General features: G+C 51.0%; 4 protein-coding genes across 4 annotated transcripts; 1 reads left to right on the forward strand and 3 right to left on the reverse strand.

The window, feature by feature from the left end:
- Positions 1-291: 291 nt before the first annotated feature.
- Positions 292-1,104, reverse strand: GT037_002637 (transport protein sec22; the record flags this gene model as incomplete). Its single annotated transcript, XM_038927684.1, has 4 exons — positions 292-354; positions 413-928; positions 985-1,019; positions 1,071-1,104. 4 exons carry the CDS (start codon positions 1,102-1,104, stop codon positions 292-294), a joined length of 648 nt encoding a protein of 215 aa, XP_038788962.1.
- A 573-nt stretch (positions 1,105-1,677) lies between these two features.
- GT037_002638 (sterol-4-alpha-carboxylate 3-dehydrogenase) lies at positions 1,678-6,770 on the forward strand (the record flags this gene model as incomplete). The annotated part of the gene is made up of 7 exons (XM_038927685.1): positions 1,678-1,694; positions 1,839-2,616; positions 2,674-2,998; positions 3,316-3,546; positions 3,595-4,763; positions 5,769-6,506; positions 6,702-6,770. 7 exons carry the CDS (start codon positions 1,678-1,680, stop codon positions 6,768-6,770), a joined length of 3,327 nt encoding a protein of 1,108 aa, XP_038788963.1.
- A 2,160-nt stretch (positions 6,771-8,930) lies between these two features.
- GT037_002639 (peptidase s41 family protein) lies at positions 8,931-11,814 on the reverse strand (the record flags this gene model as incomplete). Its single annotated transcript, XM_038927686.1, has 2 exons — positions 8,931-11,244; positions 11,708-11,814. The coding sequence occupies 2 exons, from the start codon at positions 11,812-11,814 to the stop codon at positions 8,931-8,933; spliced, it is 2,421 nt and encodes an 806-aa protein (XP_038788964.1).
- Positions 11,815-14,128: 2,314 nt separating this feature from the next.
- On the reverse strand, positions 14,129-16,666 carry GT037_002640 (spx-domain-containing protein; the record flags this gene model as incomplete). The annotated part of the gene is made up of 2 exons (XM_038927687.1): positions 14,129-15,906; positions 15,955-16,666. 2 exons carry the CDS (start codon positions 16,664-16,666, stop codon positions 14,129-14,131), a joined length of 2,490 nt encoding a protein of 829 aa, XP_038788965.1.
- Between the last annotated feature and the right edge of the window lie 647 nt (positions 16,667-17,313).

Below are 17,313 nucleotides of genomic sequence, written 5' to 3' on the forward strand. Positions count from 1 at the left end.
ATGAACTAAAGCGTTAGCGAGGGGTGGTATTCACGATGAGTCTACAGCCAATCACGATTCGCAAACGCCAGGGGTCACTGGAAGGGTATCCTTGTCCACCCAATAGGGGAGATAGTCACGGTAGGACCAAATGTGATGCATGTGTAGAGTTGTACACGAAAAGCTGAAGCTTGGGTATTGTTGTATGTCTGTCGCCGTCCCCGGGCGATGTTTGCGCCTCCAACGCCGACAGTACCCAGAGTCATGCCCCTGGATACAAACTGAAAGCACCGACTCGCTGCATGCATACCCCTAGAAGAATCTCCACCAGATGAAGACGATGATTATGAAAGCCAATCCGCCGATGGGTCCGTACTGCGCGTTGTTAGCATTCCACAATCTTCACGTGTCTGTATTGCTGTCCACGACTGACCTGTTTTAGCAGCAGCTCCCAATTGATGCGCACAGCAGCCTTCTTGTACTTCCTACTATCTTCGCGCAACCGACTCGAAATATCACCCATCCTCTCCAGACTGTCCCCACGGTACAGCAGATCCTCAATGTTCTTGGTCATGACCTTTGTGACGTCCTTGAGCTCGTCGTTCAGCTTGTCTAGATTCTGTGTCGCTCTTGCGTCTTGGTATGTCTTCTTTGAGCGCTGGATAAAGGTGTCGAACTCGACAAATGCGTAGGGCCGGCATGTTGGCGAGAGGTACTGATGCGGTTGGTATGTAGTGGTGAATTCGCGGTGGAGATCGGAGAGGTATGTGAAGGCGAGTTTGCGTGGGTAGGACCTGTCGCATATGCAGAGGAAGCAGAGGTCGCCTTCGATTATGTAGTGGTATGTGTAGTTTCCACTCTCTATGCTCGCTTGTTGCTCAGCGTTACGGCTTAGACGGCGCTGGACAAGCTTGACCTTGGCCTTGACCTCATTGAACTCGGCGTCGTTCTGAGACTTGTAAGTTTCTTGGAGCAGAATACGCGCATTCTTGGAGGCAGCAGTACCTGTTCATCATCGACCGAGGCTGTGAGTAGTAGGCCTGGACCTCTGTCAGCGCTTCTGGACCCTGGAATACTGCAGAGTTACTGACCATCAAGCCGGGATATCATCGTGTGCTTGATCATGGTGGCGCTTGTGGGGGTGAAATGATGCCCGGTAGTTGTAAAGTACCGCCGATTTGGGCCAATATTATCAACTTGGGCCTGCAGTTGTGGGATTGCGCAGGAAAGGCTACGTGTTGGTGTTGATGATACCAGATCGCAGAAGATGACGATGCGGAAAGGGTCGCGGAAGAGCGCACGGACTCACCAACGGCATTCACACAGCGACCAAGCATGCCGTGACCTCCAAGGCTCTGTCATCCATGACTCTGAATGACTCTCTAACCCGAGTCACGGATCCAGAGAGACAGCACAAGTTGATGTTAGCATCGTCAATACAGAACGTTTGGTACAACCTCAACTCAACGCCCCAGCCACCATGCCGAATCGCGCCACTGCGCTCGCGTACTCTTCTCGCACCTTCACCCCAATCATTGAGTGGCGGGCGCACTTTCACCCCTGATGCAAGCAGCTCGCTGTCCTCGGATCTGCGCCTGCCATTCACGACAATCTAATCGTACGCGCTAGCGATGCTTTCTGAGACAATACCTGCTCAAGTCCAACACCAAGCCTCTCTATCTGAACCGAATCACAATCATGTCGTTACCGGTGAGGTACGTACCGTTTCTTCACAATGTCCTGAACCGTCTCTTCCAATTCCTAATACAACCTTCACTTTCACTACCCCCACAATCGAAGATCCAGCAAGATTTGGCAGCCTGAATGTCGTCTGTCACGAACCTGATTAACAAGAACAGACCGTCGTCCGCTACTCAATTCGACTTTTCACACGACTCGCAATCAACAAGTACTTCACACATTAAAAACACGTCCGAGTCGAGGCAAGAGCGAACTACCGTACCACCAGATCCCAAAACACCAAACAAAAGAGCAAAGATGTCTCATTCTAGACCAAACTCATCATCTCTCTCTTCAGCTCACTTATATCCTTCTGAGCAGACCTCACCTGTTGCTCCGAATCTGCCAAGCCAGACCGCAGACACTGCCATTCCGAGCATAGAGAACAGCTCGTCCAACATAGCAACCAATGACTTTCCACCTCAGACTCAGCAGGCGCTGGCACCTATGTCTGCACCTGAATCAATGGTCGCGCCAACATCCAACATGGGCGCTAAACGCGAACCCAAGCAGAGCCCAAAGCGAGCACGCGAAGAGGAGGATGACGAAGAAGAAGAGGAAGCCTTCGACACACCACCACCCAAGAGATCGGCCAGAAAAGCAAAGAGACCAACAAGTAGCAAGAGTGCTACAAAGAAAGCTGCCGCTCCCAAGACGTCTGCTTCCAACAAACCGGCAAATTTGAAGAACACCCCCGCGAAGAAGCCTATAGCCGCACTTCCACCATTACCCAGCTCGCGTCCATCACGGACCCGCAAAGCACCAGAGCGCTTCGAGGATCTTGAGGAGAAGACTACCCCCAAAGCTCTTCCTGCCAAAAAGGGGGCCAGTAAGGTTTTTGATCCTGTCTATATAACCACCAATTCCTCCAGCCGCCTCGTCAAAGCCGATGTTTACGTAAGTCTGCCCTCAATCTGCCATCTTCTCACACAACATATCTCTGACACATCCCAGCACATGCTTCTTGAAAGCCCAGCCTGGAACTCTCTTACCGCATCCCAACAATCCACTCTCATCTCCATGCTCCCCGAATCTCCCGACAACGTCGACCTCCTCGCCAAAACCTCTGCTGGGGAAACGGTAGATACGCGACCAGCCGCGTTTACACTAGCAAACAACTGCTTCCGGACAGACGTCGCCAAGTTCCAGGAGGATCTCAAGAATGGTCATTTGGCGAAGACGTGGCAAGCTGCTGCTGAGCAGGCGGTTGTGGAGAGGGCGGCGGGGGAGTATGATGGGTGGAAGGCGGAGGAGGCGGAGGCTTGGTGGGGGCAGAAGGGTATGTGAGGTTACTCGTGTCAAGTCGGTGGGCACATTCACTGGTGATTCCCCATCTGAGAGATAGTATTAGCTAACATCGGTTAGAAATGGGGAAGTCGTACTTGGCTCAGCTGCTCTACATCACTACGGTACTAAGGGATGGAGTGAAATGAACATGTAGGGGTGATTTCTCAAAAGATTCACACAATTTGCTGTTGTCCATTCACGAGACGCAGCGGAAGCTGCGCCAATCAACAGAGTTGGTGCACACTTGTTTCTAAATGCCCTATTTCAACTCCAAACTCCAATTCCCAACTTTCGCTTTCCATAACCCAGTTTCTCCTAGGCAACCAACATCGGCTCACTCTTCTACACTCAAATACCAATCCACCTGGACGGTCACACGATCAACAGCGACGTCTTTACCCAATTCGATATCTCTAACAGGAACTATGACCTCTAGATTTCGGCTAATGGACCTTCCGGGGGAGCTGTTTGACAATGTCATTGCGCATTACGTACAGAGTGTTCCCGTTAGTGATGCCTATGCTACTCGTGCAGTGTCCAGTAAGTTAACCACGAGAAATACAATCGTTGTTTGCTAATATCTTGTAGGAATATTTGGCCAAGCTATAAGCTACCAGATCATTCACCATTTACCCGAGGAGAGTTTCAACGGATACGGTAGCCGTGGAAGAGATGTCTGGAACTACATATCAGCCGACTGGCTCGGAAGCCCAGTTCGGAAGAGGAAGAATGAACCCTTGGTCACTTTTATCGATAAATGTGCTGATACTGTCCTCGAGATCGAGGGTAAATCCTCTGACGACGAGAGGAAGACTCGATACCTCCAGGATATCATCCGGTACACGACTCGAGGGGAAAGCCCCGCGACGTTTGCACTGGTGATTTACCCAGTAGACCCCCCTGATTACATAGAGCGTCCTTCTCAGAGAGTGGCCAATTTGACAAGCGCCGCTGCAGTAGGCAGCCTTGTAGCGGTCAAGCATCTACTGAAAAAGTATCCAAAGAGCTGGCCTTCGTCCGAATATCTCAAGTGGAACTACGACCAGGGTGGCCTCTTTGACCCTGTCGGAGCAGCAGCATCTAACGGACATGTTAAAGTCCTGCAGCATTTACTGTATAGACTTCGGCCTTTGGTGGACCAAAAATCTGGACTACCTCGAGGCGCTCCGCAACATGAGCTCCAGCAGTTGAACCGTCGACTCTACTCCATCTTCTGTCTGGCCATCCGCTCAAAACACTGTCCGACGATCCAAACTCTTGCAGATTTCGCTCAAAAGTACAGGATGTCTTTCGGCTTCTACTATGACAGCTATAGCCCAGAACAGGGTGACAAGTGGATCAAGCATGCTGTCAAGACTGGTTGTTTCAAGACTTTTCAGACTACCGTGTCTGCGATGATGAACATCAACCCCAAGGCTTACCATTCACTAAAAGATCACTATCTAAAATCAGCCTTTTGGTATTCTTGCATTTTAGGCCAGGGAGAGGTTCTTCAGTGTCTCATTGCTCAAGACCGCGTCTTACTGCACAGACATGGCAGATATGGTATGAAGTTGGCTGCTAGACACCTCTGCCGGAACATCATTACCATCCTCCTCGAAAATGGCGTCTCAATCAATGATGGCAAGCCCGTCCAGGAAGCAATCAAGTACGAAAATACCTCTATAGTTGAGTTCATGATTGCCCACGGCGCAAAGGTAGATGCAAAGGTAGATGCAAAGGTAGTTGCAAAGGTGGATGCAAAGGTGGATGCACAGGTGAATGCAGCAACCTACGATTCTTGTTTGTGTAGTTAAATTAGCGGAGGGGTTACCGTAGTATCTGGACGGCAAAGTAGACTGCTCTACGGGGCTCGTTAATAACGTAGATCGTAGCGAGTTTTGGAGGAGTAGATTTGAGACGGTACTTCATGTGTAGACTGCCGAAACTGTTGCCTTTCTTTTCTTAAAAAAAAACCCCCCTTGGTCCGCTTCCACGTGTAATTTTTCTGCTGCGTATTCGCGGGGTCTGAGCTGCGTGTGCATTTAGCCTGTGTCTGTGGCTTAAATACCAGGGTCTAATATGCGCTATAGGCTTTTCGGGTTTGTTCCTCTGTGATTACGGGTAAGTACAGAGCAAGTGTGGTGCGGATGCAAGGCTCATGTACTTCGCTATCCGCTTTGATTAGAAGGTCGTCTTGATATACTCCGCTACCTAGGTATTCTTGGAAGCTGCACAGGCGTAAATTGTGTAAAGAATGCAGTTAGTGATAGCTTAATTGCTTAGCACTTTGTTATACGTACGATTATTCTTATACTATCTGCATTACTTGCAGCAAAGAGTTACTTGGACAGTGATGCCTTGATCGTTAGGCGTGTGAGGAGGCTGGGGGATTGCGGCACGGCATGATGTGATTGGCTGTGATGCGGGAATGCGGCACACGCAGGAACCGTTTTGTTGCTTTACATCTTTTTGTGATAACGACTTTGGAAGCTGCTGCCTGGCAGGATTTCACCGTATTGATGTCGTGGTTCAAGACCGTGTCTTCTTTGTTCTTCTTCACTCACCTTCACTCACATCTTTAAGACTCAGGGTTGGACATTACGACAAACCTACGTATTCTACAACTACGAAACAAAGGATCTCCGCGTCGTTCTCGCTCGCAAAAGTCCCTAAACATGAGCACCATCAAAATTGAAGGCCCGGTCCTCATACTTGGCGGTTGCGGCTTCTTAGGACACCATCTCGTCCGAGAATTTGCTCGCGCAAGCCCAACCCCCCAGATTATCGTCGTCGACGCAAACACTGAGCGCAATCGAAACGCATCGGCGACCTATTTCACAGCCGACATCCTACAACGCGACAAGTTGGCCCAAATATTCCAAGACGTGCAACCCCAAGTGGTGCTGCACACGATCTCGCCCTACCCCTTCGAAGTCAATCATGCACTGCTAGAACAAGTCAACGTAGTCGGGACGCAAAACATACTCGAATGCACTAAAGCTGTCGGCACCGTTCGCGCACTAGTATACACATCTAGCTCCTCCGTGGTGCACAACCAGCGCTCGCCCATGGTCGAAGCAACCGAGGACCAGCCCGTTCTCTTGTATCCCAACCAACCCGAATACTACTCGCACACTAAAGCTCTTGCAGAGAAGATGGTGCTAGCTGCGAACCGCGAGAATGGCCTGCTGACTGCTGTAGTCCGACCGGCTGCACTGTACGGTGCTGGTGACAGCACCATGACTACCAACATCACGCAGCAAGCGCTCAGTGGTCGCGCTAACATCCAGTTCGGACACCAGTCCTACCTCTACGATACGTGCTACGTAGAGAACTGCACTTATGCGCAACAGCTACTTGTGAAAGCGCTGCTTGATGCTTCTTCTTCGGCGCCATTGTCCGCAGACAAGAAGATCGAAGGGGAAGCCTTCTTCGTCACAAACGACGAACACATTCCGTTTTGGAACATCGCTAGAATGGTTTCTGAACTCCTTGGGACACCCGTCAAGGATGAGCAAGTAAAGTGTATCCCGATTTGGCTTGTTAGTATGCTGGCGTGGATGGCCTCTTGGCTCTATTGGGTCTTCTCGCTTGGCCACAGGCAGCCCAAGCTTACTCCATGGGTAATTCGTCTTTTGACGATGGAGCGAACGCTTTGTATAGATAAGATTAAAACGAGGTTGGGATACAGGCCACTGTTCACAAATAGACAGGGGTGGAAGAAGTCGCTCGAGTGGGCTGTGGAGTATGTAAAGGCTAACAAGGGGGGAAAGACGGCGTAGGTTTGGTGAAGAGTAGGCCGTCGAGAAAATCTTTTCTCGGTTTGTGTTAGAACATAAGTCCTGGGAAATATCAATCATAATACATTTTCCACATATATTAAGAAGGCCAGCAATGTCGATTAGGTGACTCCGTCGAACTCGTTGATACGCGAAAAACCTTGGTTCGCTTCCCTGTGAATCTCTTCTGCGTCAATTTTCGTGCTTCGAGAGAGGTTCAAAAGGCTGAAATCGCGACCATGTGCTTACTACGCTCACTCAGACGACATATAAAAGGTGTCTGTTTCCTATCATAACCATTCTCTCTTTCAACAATGAACTTACCATCTCCTTTTCACCAAAAGCGAATGGAAAAAGTTCCATGATTTCCGCCAACGAATTACAAAATTACGAATGCGGTAGACATGTCTTCTTCCTCGTCTCTAAAATCAACCCAAGGACTATCATGAGAGACAGATGAGCGCGTTGTATGTATGATGGTTGCTCCCTCTCTCGCTCAAAAGCTCCGGCGTATGTTATCCATGCAAGAGATCAAATTCTTAACATCGAAGATTTTGGCGGGCCAAAATCCGGGATATAGTACCAAGAGTTCCTGATATTCGCGGCGAGCTACGCAAGCTGAGGCTATTTAAGAAACTCCTCCTGTGCTACGCCTCTCTCCATCATAAACTCACTGCCTTATTCTATATTCAAAATTCTCGTACAAGGAATCGATATGGCCTTCGTCTCTGCCTCAAAACATGGAAAGGACGAGCACATGTGCGAGGCACGAAAGAATGTTCCTTCGCCATCATACCGAGCAAGTCTCGAAAAACATGAGTCCTCTCAATTCACCATGAATGTCCGCTCTGACGCCAGCCACTCGCGCAGTGTGTAAAACTACTCCTTCCGACCGGTTCCTCTTTCCTTCCAACAAACTCTCTTCTTATCGGAAAACCAAAAGGCTCATACCGGAGTATATATGTGTCTCCTCTACCTCGAAAACGATCATCTTTGAACAAATGTGCGAGACGCGATCAAAAAAGCTTGATTCAAGTATTTGATGCCGAGCCGTTCTCCAAAATCAAAACAACCGATATATGTCCACCTTTCGGCACTTGGATCTCATAGCATATAATATTTCCACGGTCTCCAATGTTCCCTCTGTCCTTGTACAACCACTTCTCCTTTACAAAAACCTTTAGATTCTACGTATATGTTCTTCTTTGCTCCTCAAAGATCCAAACACATATCGCATATGCGAAAGACACCAGAATAGAGGCTCGCAGATATCGATGCCGAGCACTTCTCTCAAAAGTATTTGCAAGATGTCTATGTTCACTGCCAAACGCATCACACAAGCGACATATAAAACCTCCTCTTCCGCCTCCATTTCTCCTCGTCCACACTCCTTCACTGTGAGTACCAAAAATACCAGCGCGCAACTGGATGGTGTGGTTCTTTTCTCCAAAACCTTAGGATACCTGTACCATGTGGGAGAGACTCTGTCCCGTTTTTCAAAAACCACAATATCGACTGGAGCGTGTCTGGTACGAACTGTCGCAACTCCTTAGCTACTATCATGAATTTTCCAGTATAAACTGCAATGTCTAGCTCGTCGCCCAAAATTCAAGGCCAAAAGAAGTCGCGAATGTAAACATGTTTGCGGGGATGTGTCGAAATCTCAAACCGGCAAGAAACGGATCATGATCGAGACTGGGGTTGCAGAGACCATCGTTCCTAAACATCACACATCCTGCCCACCCCAGCTACCTGACGTCTGCTCTTCTCTTCTCAAAAATGGCCTTTACGACGCTATGTCTAGCAACGGTCCGTCACCACGGTATAGCAATCGCAAGAACATCATCTATGCGCAATATCGGGTTGAGATACCTCAAACTCCACCACAACTTCATCACAACAACTTTGACCAGAGAAGAAATACCATGATCAAATCATAGGTGTATTTTAATGATGCACCACTGATGTCTGGTGTCTAACAAGCTATATACCACACTCACTATTACCCTCTTGCCCAATCAGTACACATTAATCCCTAATGCAAACAAAGACGACCTTATTTCTTTTGAGATCCAGGCGCCATAAACTCCACGCTTGGTTAAGAGAGAAATAGAGAAAAGAGACAATCGAATCATGACTACCTTTGTAGTGACAAGACCACGCTTACGGCTCCATGAACCCATTTCCCTTGAGCCCACACTTGGTCTCCAAACTGAAAGTCTTCTCAAACGCCTTGACCCTCCTCATCGCCTCCACCTTCGCGACCTTGACCCTCGCAACAGGCGGGCTTAGCTTCGTCGTAACCTTGCTGATCTTGGGGATAACAGCACGCTTCCCATCACCGCCGTAACGGCTGCTACCAATGCACTTGCCGCTGTTCTTCCATTGAGCATCAGCAGCCGACTTCCACAGCGCCGTGATATCAACTGTCATCTCCGGTGTGTAGTAGAGACGGCAGTCAGCCTCCTCGTACTGAAACTGCAGTGCCACACCTGAAGTATCGTTCGCACGAAGACCGTCTCGGGTGTTGACGCCTCCGGCTCCACTGATGGCACGGGAGAAGACGATGTCGCTGTAGTAGTCGTCTACCAAGATGGATTCGTTGAGCGAAGGGTCGAACTTGACGGCGTATTGTACGGTCTGCTGGATAAAGCCGAATGCATAGTTGTTGACGCCCTTGACGCCACCGATGGCCTGGATGGGATTCCTGTTGCTGCGACCGCCCATAGCAATGGTCTTCACGCCCGCCTGCTGCTTCATCAACTCGCTGAAGATGGTGCAAGTGGACGCACAGTAGCCGTCGGTTACGATGACAATGTTCTCTGCTGCAAACTTTGGCGGTCCTGTAACGTTGGCCAGGGGACCATAGCCAGTAACGTTGATGCCGCCAGACACGTAAGGAACGTAGACGTCAGAGAGGTTCCATTGAGCTGGCGTAGTGTATAGCTCACCATTAACCTCGTGAGGACCGAACTTCTCGTCCCAAGAAGAAAATGGTGTACCGTCAGCCTTCATATCCATATGGTAATCAAAGTAAGAGGACTGAGCGAAAGCAATGGTACGGTTGCTGCTGTACTCCCGAGGAAACTGACTCGAAAACTTGCTTGTGGCCTGTCCGACAAGGTCCAAAGCTTCAAACGCCCTCCAGCGATTGGTACCTTGGGGCTTGATATCGGGGAACAGTTGCTTGAACATGTCATAGCCTTGAAGAATAGTGCCACCACCGTTGGCTTGTAGATCGATGATGAGTTTGGTCTTTCCGTCAGCAAGGGCCTTGGGGATGAAATTTTGGGTGAGCTGCTGGAACGGAATCTCGGCAGAACTAGATCCGACAAAGTTGGGCACTTGCAATACCGCAACGTCTTCATAACCAGTAGCGTCGATGTAGAAGCCGTTAATAAGGTTCATAGGGCCAGCGGCTTGGGGGGTGGGAAAACCAGGAGCTGCAGCGCCAGCAGCAAGAGTGGAGGCCTCCTCTTCGTCTGACTGGGCACGTGTATCGGCGAACGAAGGACCTGCGGAGCCGTAGCTGAACCATTTCTTTGCCAAGTCTTCACCATTAGCTATCCCACGGAACGGAATACTAGGACGAGCGTAATTCTCCATAGTATAGGAAGAGCCGTTGGCGAAGTGCAGGGTTGTGGTGGCACCAGGGTAGACCCAGCGTCCACGGCCACCTCCAGTGAACATACCGGTTCCGCTACCTTGAGTACCAAGGCTGACCTGGGCGAGCTCGTAGAAGACGTTGTTGTAGAGAGCATCGCGATCCTGGAGAGAGCCAAGCTGGCTGAGATCCTCAAGAAACTCGCTCGCGTCCTTGTCGTCGATACGAACAACAGGAGACGGTGTGTAGGAGATGTTGTTGTATTGCATACCGAGAACATCAGCGAAGACAAAGACTGCGGGCAGCTGCTCTCCGTCCTCGGAGACTGAGACTAGAGGAATAGGGCGGCCCCAGGCGAAGATTGAACCAACCGAGTCGGGAATGTAGGAGAAATGTCCATCGTGAGCGGATTGGATCAGGGTGTAGAGACTCCAGCCAAAGTCATACTCGTTCTTGTAGTAACCAGCATCGATGTAACGGTCCATGGTGTCGAGTCCGCCAAAGATGTCGACGGGAGGCTGTACCTTCTCAGCGTACTCGGCAGGTGGGTCCTTCAGCTCAGCAAGAGTGCTCTGCCACTCAATGTAAGGTCGGAGTGCTTTAAGAAGTCGCTTTCCTGATGAAGCGTTGAAAGGAACGTCGTTGATGCAATCCCAAGCCATCTGAGCAGGAATAGTCAGTTGGGCGGGTTGAGTGCCATCACCGTAGACGTAGTTGGAGACTTGGGCACATGGTGGAGTGGTACCATTGGCCTGGCGAGCTTCGACCTGGGGTTGAGTCCGCGAGGGCAGGAGGGGAGAGGCGACAGCCAGTGATGCAGCGCCGATGGCGGCGAGCAGGGCGGAGCTTTTCATGCTGGGTTGAGGTTGTTTACTGGGCAAGATATGGAGATAACTTGAAGCGAATGGAATTGCCAGACCAGCAATAGCGAGTGTGATGGGTGTGGATGAGGTGTGAAGATGGAAGGAGGGGTCGAGCAAGTGTTGTTTGGCGGGGGGTCGAGCGCGCCTGCTCTTTACGCCGTGAGGTGAGAGGTGAGCACGAGGCTGACAGTCACGTGCAGCACCAAGTCCGGAAACGTGCAGATGCAAACGGCCGGCAAATAAGTCCAGGCTGTACTTTCCCTCTGTCCTGGATAAAGTACTCCTAAAGGTCGTGGGAGTGTGGCCTAGCAGGAGTTGGATGACAGCGGAACGGAACAGCCCACAGCCCTCTCTTAAGAAAAGGGAAAATCGACACGCGCCACTAGGAGGTTGGTGGTATACTGGAGTGACGCACCAAGGATCCGCTCGCGTACGAATACTGACAGACCGGTCCGCATCGTTTGAACACTAACCCACAAACCGAGCACAAACGTGCTTTCGACGCCGTGACACCAATTACATTCACGTCCTTTTCCGCTTCAATATGCGGGGCTTTTCCCGGGATCCATAGAGCAATCATGGTTAGATGGTGTGCAGCAGAGAGCCGCACTTGAGCTAGGGCCGTAGCCTATATGCAACAAAAAGTATAGCGATTTTTGACACAGGGTCTGTCCGGCGATCGATCCTCATCATCGAGCCGTCTCGAAGACATGCTTCGCTATCATCAAGTATTCTGTAAATGCCATGATGCCGGATAAGAGAGATAAGAGATGCGCAATCCCTCTTGACTCGTCGGTGTCGTTTTTACAATGTCATGGTAAGCGGGACGACGGGTGGTTGTTGTCAAAAGCGGAAGCCTTGGCAGTCTGTGCCTGCAGATCGTCAAGGCGCATCCTAGCCACTCGCTCCACTCCTTCGACGCCCCAATGCATGACCACCTCATCGTCCGCTCAACGACGCGCTGTCGAGACCGGTCACCGCAACATTATTCATCGCGGGAAACCCTGTCGGCGACTCCTGCCGTGTTACGCGGTTCCTTCAGATCTTGTATAGTATTGAAGCTGTACGCGTCCTTACATCCCGTGTAAATTGGGACCGACTGGCAAATATCCAGTTTATTACAAAAGTCATGCGCCCCTTGGACACCTGGGTACGATCAACATCCTTGTGGAGCTTTCTGCCTTGCCACATCCGCTTTAAGCGGTGCCGGTAGACTTGTGTCTCGTAGGGTGACACCTTGAGCTATGGCTCTCGCGCGAAGTTCAAGCCTACAGCTAGATTACCACTGCATGACAACAAGCCTAGCTCTGTACCTACAGACATAGCAGCGTACGAGAACTAACATTACCAAAACCGTTCGGCGCCCGGTCTGTGGGCCTCCCATGCCTGCAAGGTCGGCTCACGTTTCACGTTCCCTTCGGTAGCCTCAGCAACTTGCTTTTTCCGTTGCCGTCCGAGGTCTGTGCTACGCCAGATCAAGAACGTCACATTTCCTTCCGGCTAATCATGGGAACTAGGAGCTGTCAAATCTTGGTTCAACTACAGCACGATGTCGTCGTTGGACGCCTGTTTTTACGATCCTAGGCGAGAACGATCTGGAATATGGGGCCGGTGGCAAGAGCAAGAAATGTTTAACGAGTTTGAGAGGAGCATAGCCATATGCACACCACCGAGAATGCAGATGGTGTTCTGGATCAAGCACCATCCACAAAGCTTGAGCGTGCGAAACGAAACGCAAAACTAATGCATCCGCCAACCACCTGCCCTGTCACCGCTGCACCAGCCACTGCACTAGTGGTACCTGAGGCTGGTACCCTTTTTGTCCATTAATGTTTCTTCTCTCCGATATTTATAGTCGACGACACACCTGCTGCACAAAACGATAGAGAAATGCGGAGAACTCGTCTTACGATGCAACTGTCGCATGACCGTTGCATATGTTTTTGTGATGATGGGAAGGTGATCAGCTGTGGAAAGTACGTACCACCAAGGGGGTTCCTATTTCCAAGACATCTCTTTATGTTGCGTTTGAGTTGATCGTCGCGTCCACCGATACTACGACAGGAACAGAACCTGCCAGATCTGCGTCTCCAGGCTTCTTGTCATGGAGATTCCTAATGGATGCGGATCTCAGATGAACAAACCGTTTATTCAATCAAGAACGGATACTGCGGCGCTTTCATCCCACTAGCTCTCGCTCTGAAGACTCCTGATTGATGTGATACCTCCAGGCCGGAAGAGGACGCGACGACGGCCATCGCTATCGACCCAACGCCATCATTGCCCCTGGAATGACTAATTTGTACTCTCATTCGTGACCTTCTCCAAACAGATTAACACAAGCAGTCTTCCAATCTATCGATCGATCATTACACACCACAATGTAAGCCACCCTATGAAGCGCAAGACCGTGTACGAGGGGACAAACACACAAGCCGCCCATGGCTAAATCCTTTGATAGGCTGAAGAAGAAATCTAATATGCCTGCGGCGACCAACAAGCGAATAGATCACTGGATTCAATATCACACCTAGCGTGATTGTCATCTGTATAAAACAGGTCGCACGTCACGAACCATGACTTCCCTCTGTGCGATCTTGTGTGAAGCTACCCCCGGAACACAGCAATGTGAACTATTCCGTCATAGCGCTGACATGTACACTTCATTCTGCCATTAGTTCACTATTTTACACGTACAACACCTACTCCAAAGTACATAAACATCGAGACCAACAGTGGCTCCTTTTCCAAGTCAGTTTGCGTAAGAAAACAGCGTCTAACAGCATCAGCCCTGGTACAGAAAAACAATCCACTCATCCCTCTACCTTTTCACCCAGCACACACACACAAAGCCTTCATGATCCCAAACTCAAGCAAGAATCCTGTCGTCTTATTTAGACTTTAAGCTCCATCTGCTCCCCAAAGCTAGCATTCGCTGCACCATGATGATGATGCAAATGATGCTGCCTCTCCTTGACCAAAGCATCATACTTGAAACCAAAGTTCAAGCACAACGCCACAGCCAAGCCCACACACACCACAAGCGGCCCAGTGACAGCATCAAAGTCCTTCCCACTCCTCTCCCTAATGAGCTTCGCGCGGTAGATATACATCGCGTACCCCCATGCGAGAGTGAATGCTGCGATACACGTATACACAACCGCCAACGCGCGCGCAATATCATTACCCTCACCTGCCGCATTGTACAGGCCAAGAGAGAGTGATGCCAAGAGGACGGAGACGTGCTGCCACTTGATAAATGTACGTTGATTCGCGAGCCAGACTTTTGCTTCTACGCGCACGGGGCCCTGGTCTTTGATCCAGACACCCGGGTCCCGGATACCAGGGGGGAGCTGAATCTTACGGGCTGAAGCTTGTTTGCGGGCATATTTGGAGGTGGAGAAGGATGGGAAGAGGGAGGCTAGACCACTTGCTTTGGAGGCTTTGCCATTTTGATTGCCAGCAAGGAGGAGGGTGTCTTCGTCGTCTGAGTCGGCTTCCTCGTCTATGCGGGCGTTGGTGTTGTTACTGTTGTCTTGGGTATCTCCGTTGCGTTGACTGCGCTGGGAAAGGTGACTCCCAATCGTCGGAAAGGGGGGTTTAACAACGGGCATGGAGTGCGCCGCCGCAGACGCGCTCTTGGGTACGGACCGTGTTGCAGCTGGCGAGCCGACGGGGGAAGCGATGGAAGCACGGTAGCTAGGACTAGCCTTTGCGCCAAATAGAGATCCGACTGCAAACTCGTCCTCGGCCGCCTTGCGCTTCTTCTCCTGCTCATCGTCAAACGCCTTCTCAGGCTCCTTCCTGATATCGTTGTCGACTTCGCTGAGCCAGAAGGGGAATGTATGAACATTATCTTCAAACAGCTTCGCGACACCATGGACGAACTTTGAGAAGCGGGGGGATTCCTTGACGAGATGACTGTGCATCAAGTCTTCGATCCACTCGTACTTCTTCATACCCTTGACCTTGATTTCAAGCAAGGCGTAGGGGAACTTGTGCAGCTCGCCCTTCTTAAGCGTCTTGAAGGGGAACTCCAGCTGTCCGTTGTCAATGTCGCGGCGGTGCCAGTCGTCAGGCTCGCGGCAGGGTCTGTCATCGTCGAGTGCGTCTTCGCGTATGAGGGCAAGGTTGGTATCGAGAGAGATGCGGACACGGTCGTCGCCAGGAATTTGGAACGCAGTGCGGGTGTAGTTGGCGCGCAACATGGGCTGTAGCTTTTGTTCCTTGACGAAGCCCTGGATATCTCCAACGGCCTTCTTGAACTTGTCAATCTCCTCCTGGTTCTTGTTGGGGCGATAGGTCATCTTGTCGATGCTCTTCTCCATGTGGTACCTATCCTCGAGGAAAGCCTGCACGTATTTGGCCTTGATGGGGAAGCGCACCTCCTCGGCGGCGTTACCTTCCTTGATGACCTTCTTCTCGAACATGATCTCAGGTTTCTCGCCAAGTTGACCGTACCACCTGAGGCGTAACGAAGAGGCATCGGGCTTGCCGTTGACCTTGTCCGAATAGAGGGAGAAGTTGGGGTTGTCGAAGTAGATGGATGTGATTGTAGGGTCGCGCTGAGTGCCTTCAGCAACCTTGGCTGATTGGGGGTTGTAGACGAGGACGGGAAGACGGCGGAGGATGACGGTCTTGACTTCAAAGAGGTTGTCCATGTGGACCCAGACTGTTTCATGTCAGCAGGTGGTCGTAAATGATAGGGCTCATGTCGTACACTTGTGTGAGGTGAAGCCCTCGTTGTCGGTGCTGTTCTCGCCAAAGGAGAGAGCCTCTTTGGACTTGCCCTCCAGGCTCTGTCGGACGAAAGAGTACAGCGCCGACAGCCTGTACAGCAGCGGCGAGGCATCCTCGGTATGGAGAGGGTGGCGAGCAATGCGCGCATCGATGAAGGGCCGCAGGCGGTAGGAGCTGCCGCGGAGCTTGTCGTGCTTCTTGGTAGCCTTGATGACAGCCGTGAAGTTGACCCTGCTGAAGCTCTCCAGCTCCTTGGTCTCTTTCGTGATGTTGTCCAGCTCGCGCAAAACTTCCTTCAGCATCTTCTCCCTCTCCTGCTGGCTGGGCTCCGGCTTCTTGGACGCATCGCCCGACGCGTCGCCCAGCAAGCCCTCGCCCTTGCCGTCCTTATTCTCCTTGTCTCCCTTGCCATCCTCCTTGCTGTCCGCCTGGATCCCTATGGCCAATGGTTCAAGCTTCTTCTCGCATGCCGTGGTCCGGTCGCGCAGCTTCTGCGAGATGTCGGTGATGAAGTTGTGCACCTTCTCCAATTGCACGTTGGCCAACTCATCAACAAACGCGCTCTCGTCGTCGGCAGTCCAAGAATCGTCGTCCTCATTGTCTTTTAACAGCTTCTTGAGCTTGTCGTAGTCAATGTATTTGTCCTTCCATGGCGCATACACGCTCTTGCGCAGTGTCGTACCGAACTTCATGGCTTAGAAAAGTTGAAGCACCAAGCAATTGCAACCTGCAGTAGCAATAGCTAAGATATAGAAACTGCCGGTGCCTGAAAGCTCTGCATGCAGGATTGCAGATTATGGAGAATGAAGCAATGAAGCTGGGTCTAGCTGGTGGGGAGCGTCGCGCAGCCAATGCCCAGGAATCTTGGGCGCACGTGTTTCGCGTGCCGCGAGCGTCATAGCTGCGCAACCCTACCCCCAGTCCTGCATCCTTCAAGCACTTCTTTTTCTCGACATGTTTACGGCAAACTACCATTGTATCAAGCCTCACACCCCAGGATCCCAAGCCAGCTCTCAAGCTCGTCTGAAGGGCGATAGTCGTCTTGTGAGGGTGTTGCTCTCACAACAACGTCTGTTGACGCGAGTCATTCCCGCTGGGAAGACCCACGCATGTCACTGCCACTGCATCGTCCCGACATTAGTTTCCGAGGCCTGAGTCTGGCCCAAACCTGTTGTCTGCGCGACTCCAAAGTTCGGTCAATCTCGCGGCCTTTCGCTCTACAGACACGGCAATGACCTTGTCATGCCCTGTGTTGTTGTTGTTGAGGATAGCTTGGTGCTGTGCTCACACGTGATGCTGAGCCCGCTTGAGCTTCCAGGTACTTCCCAACGACTGTGTT

The sequence above is a fragment of the Alternaria burnsii genome, assembly GCF_013036055.1.
Source record: "Alternaria burnsii strain CBS107.38 chromosome Unknown 746, whole genome shotgun sequence".
Taxonomy (NCBI): Eukaryota; Fungi; Ascomycota; class Dothideomycetes; order Pleosporales; family Pleosporaceae; genus Alternaria; species Alternaria burnsii.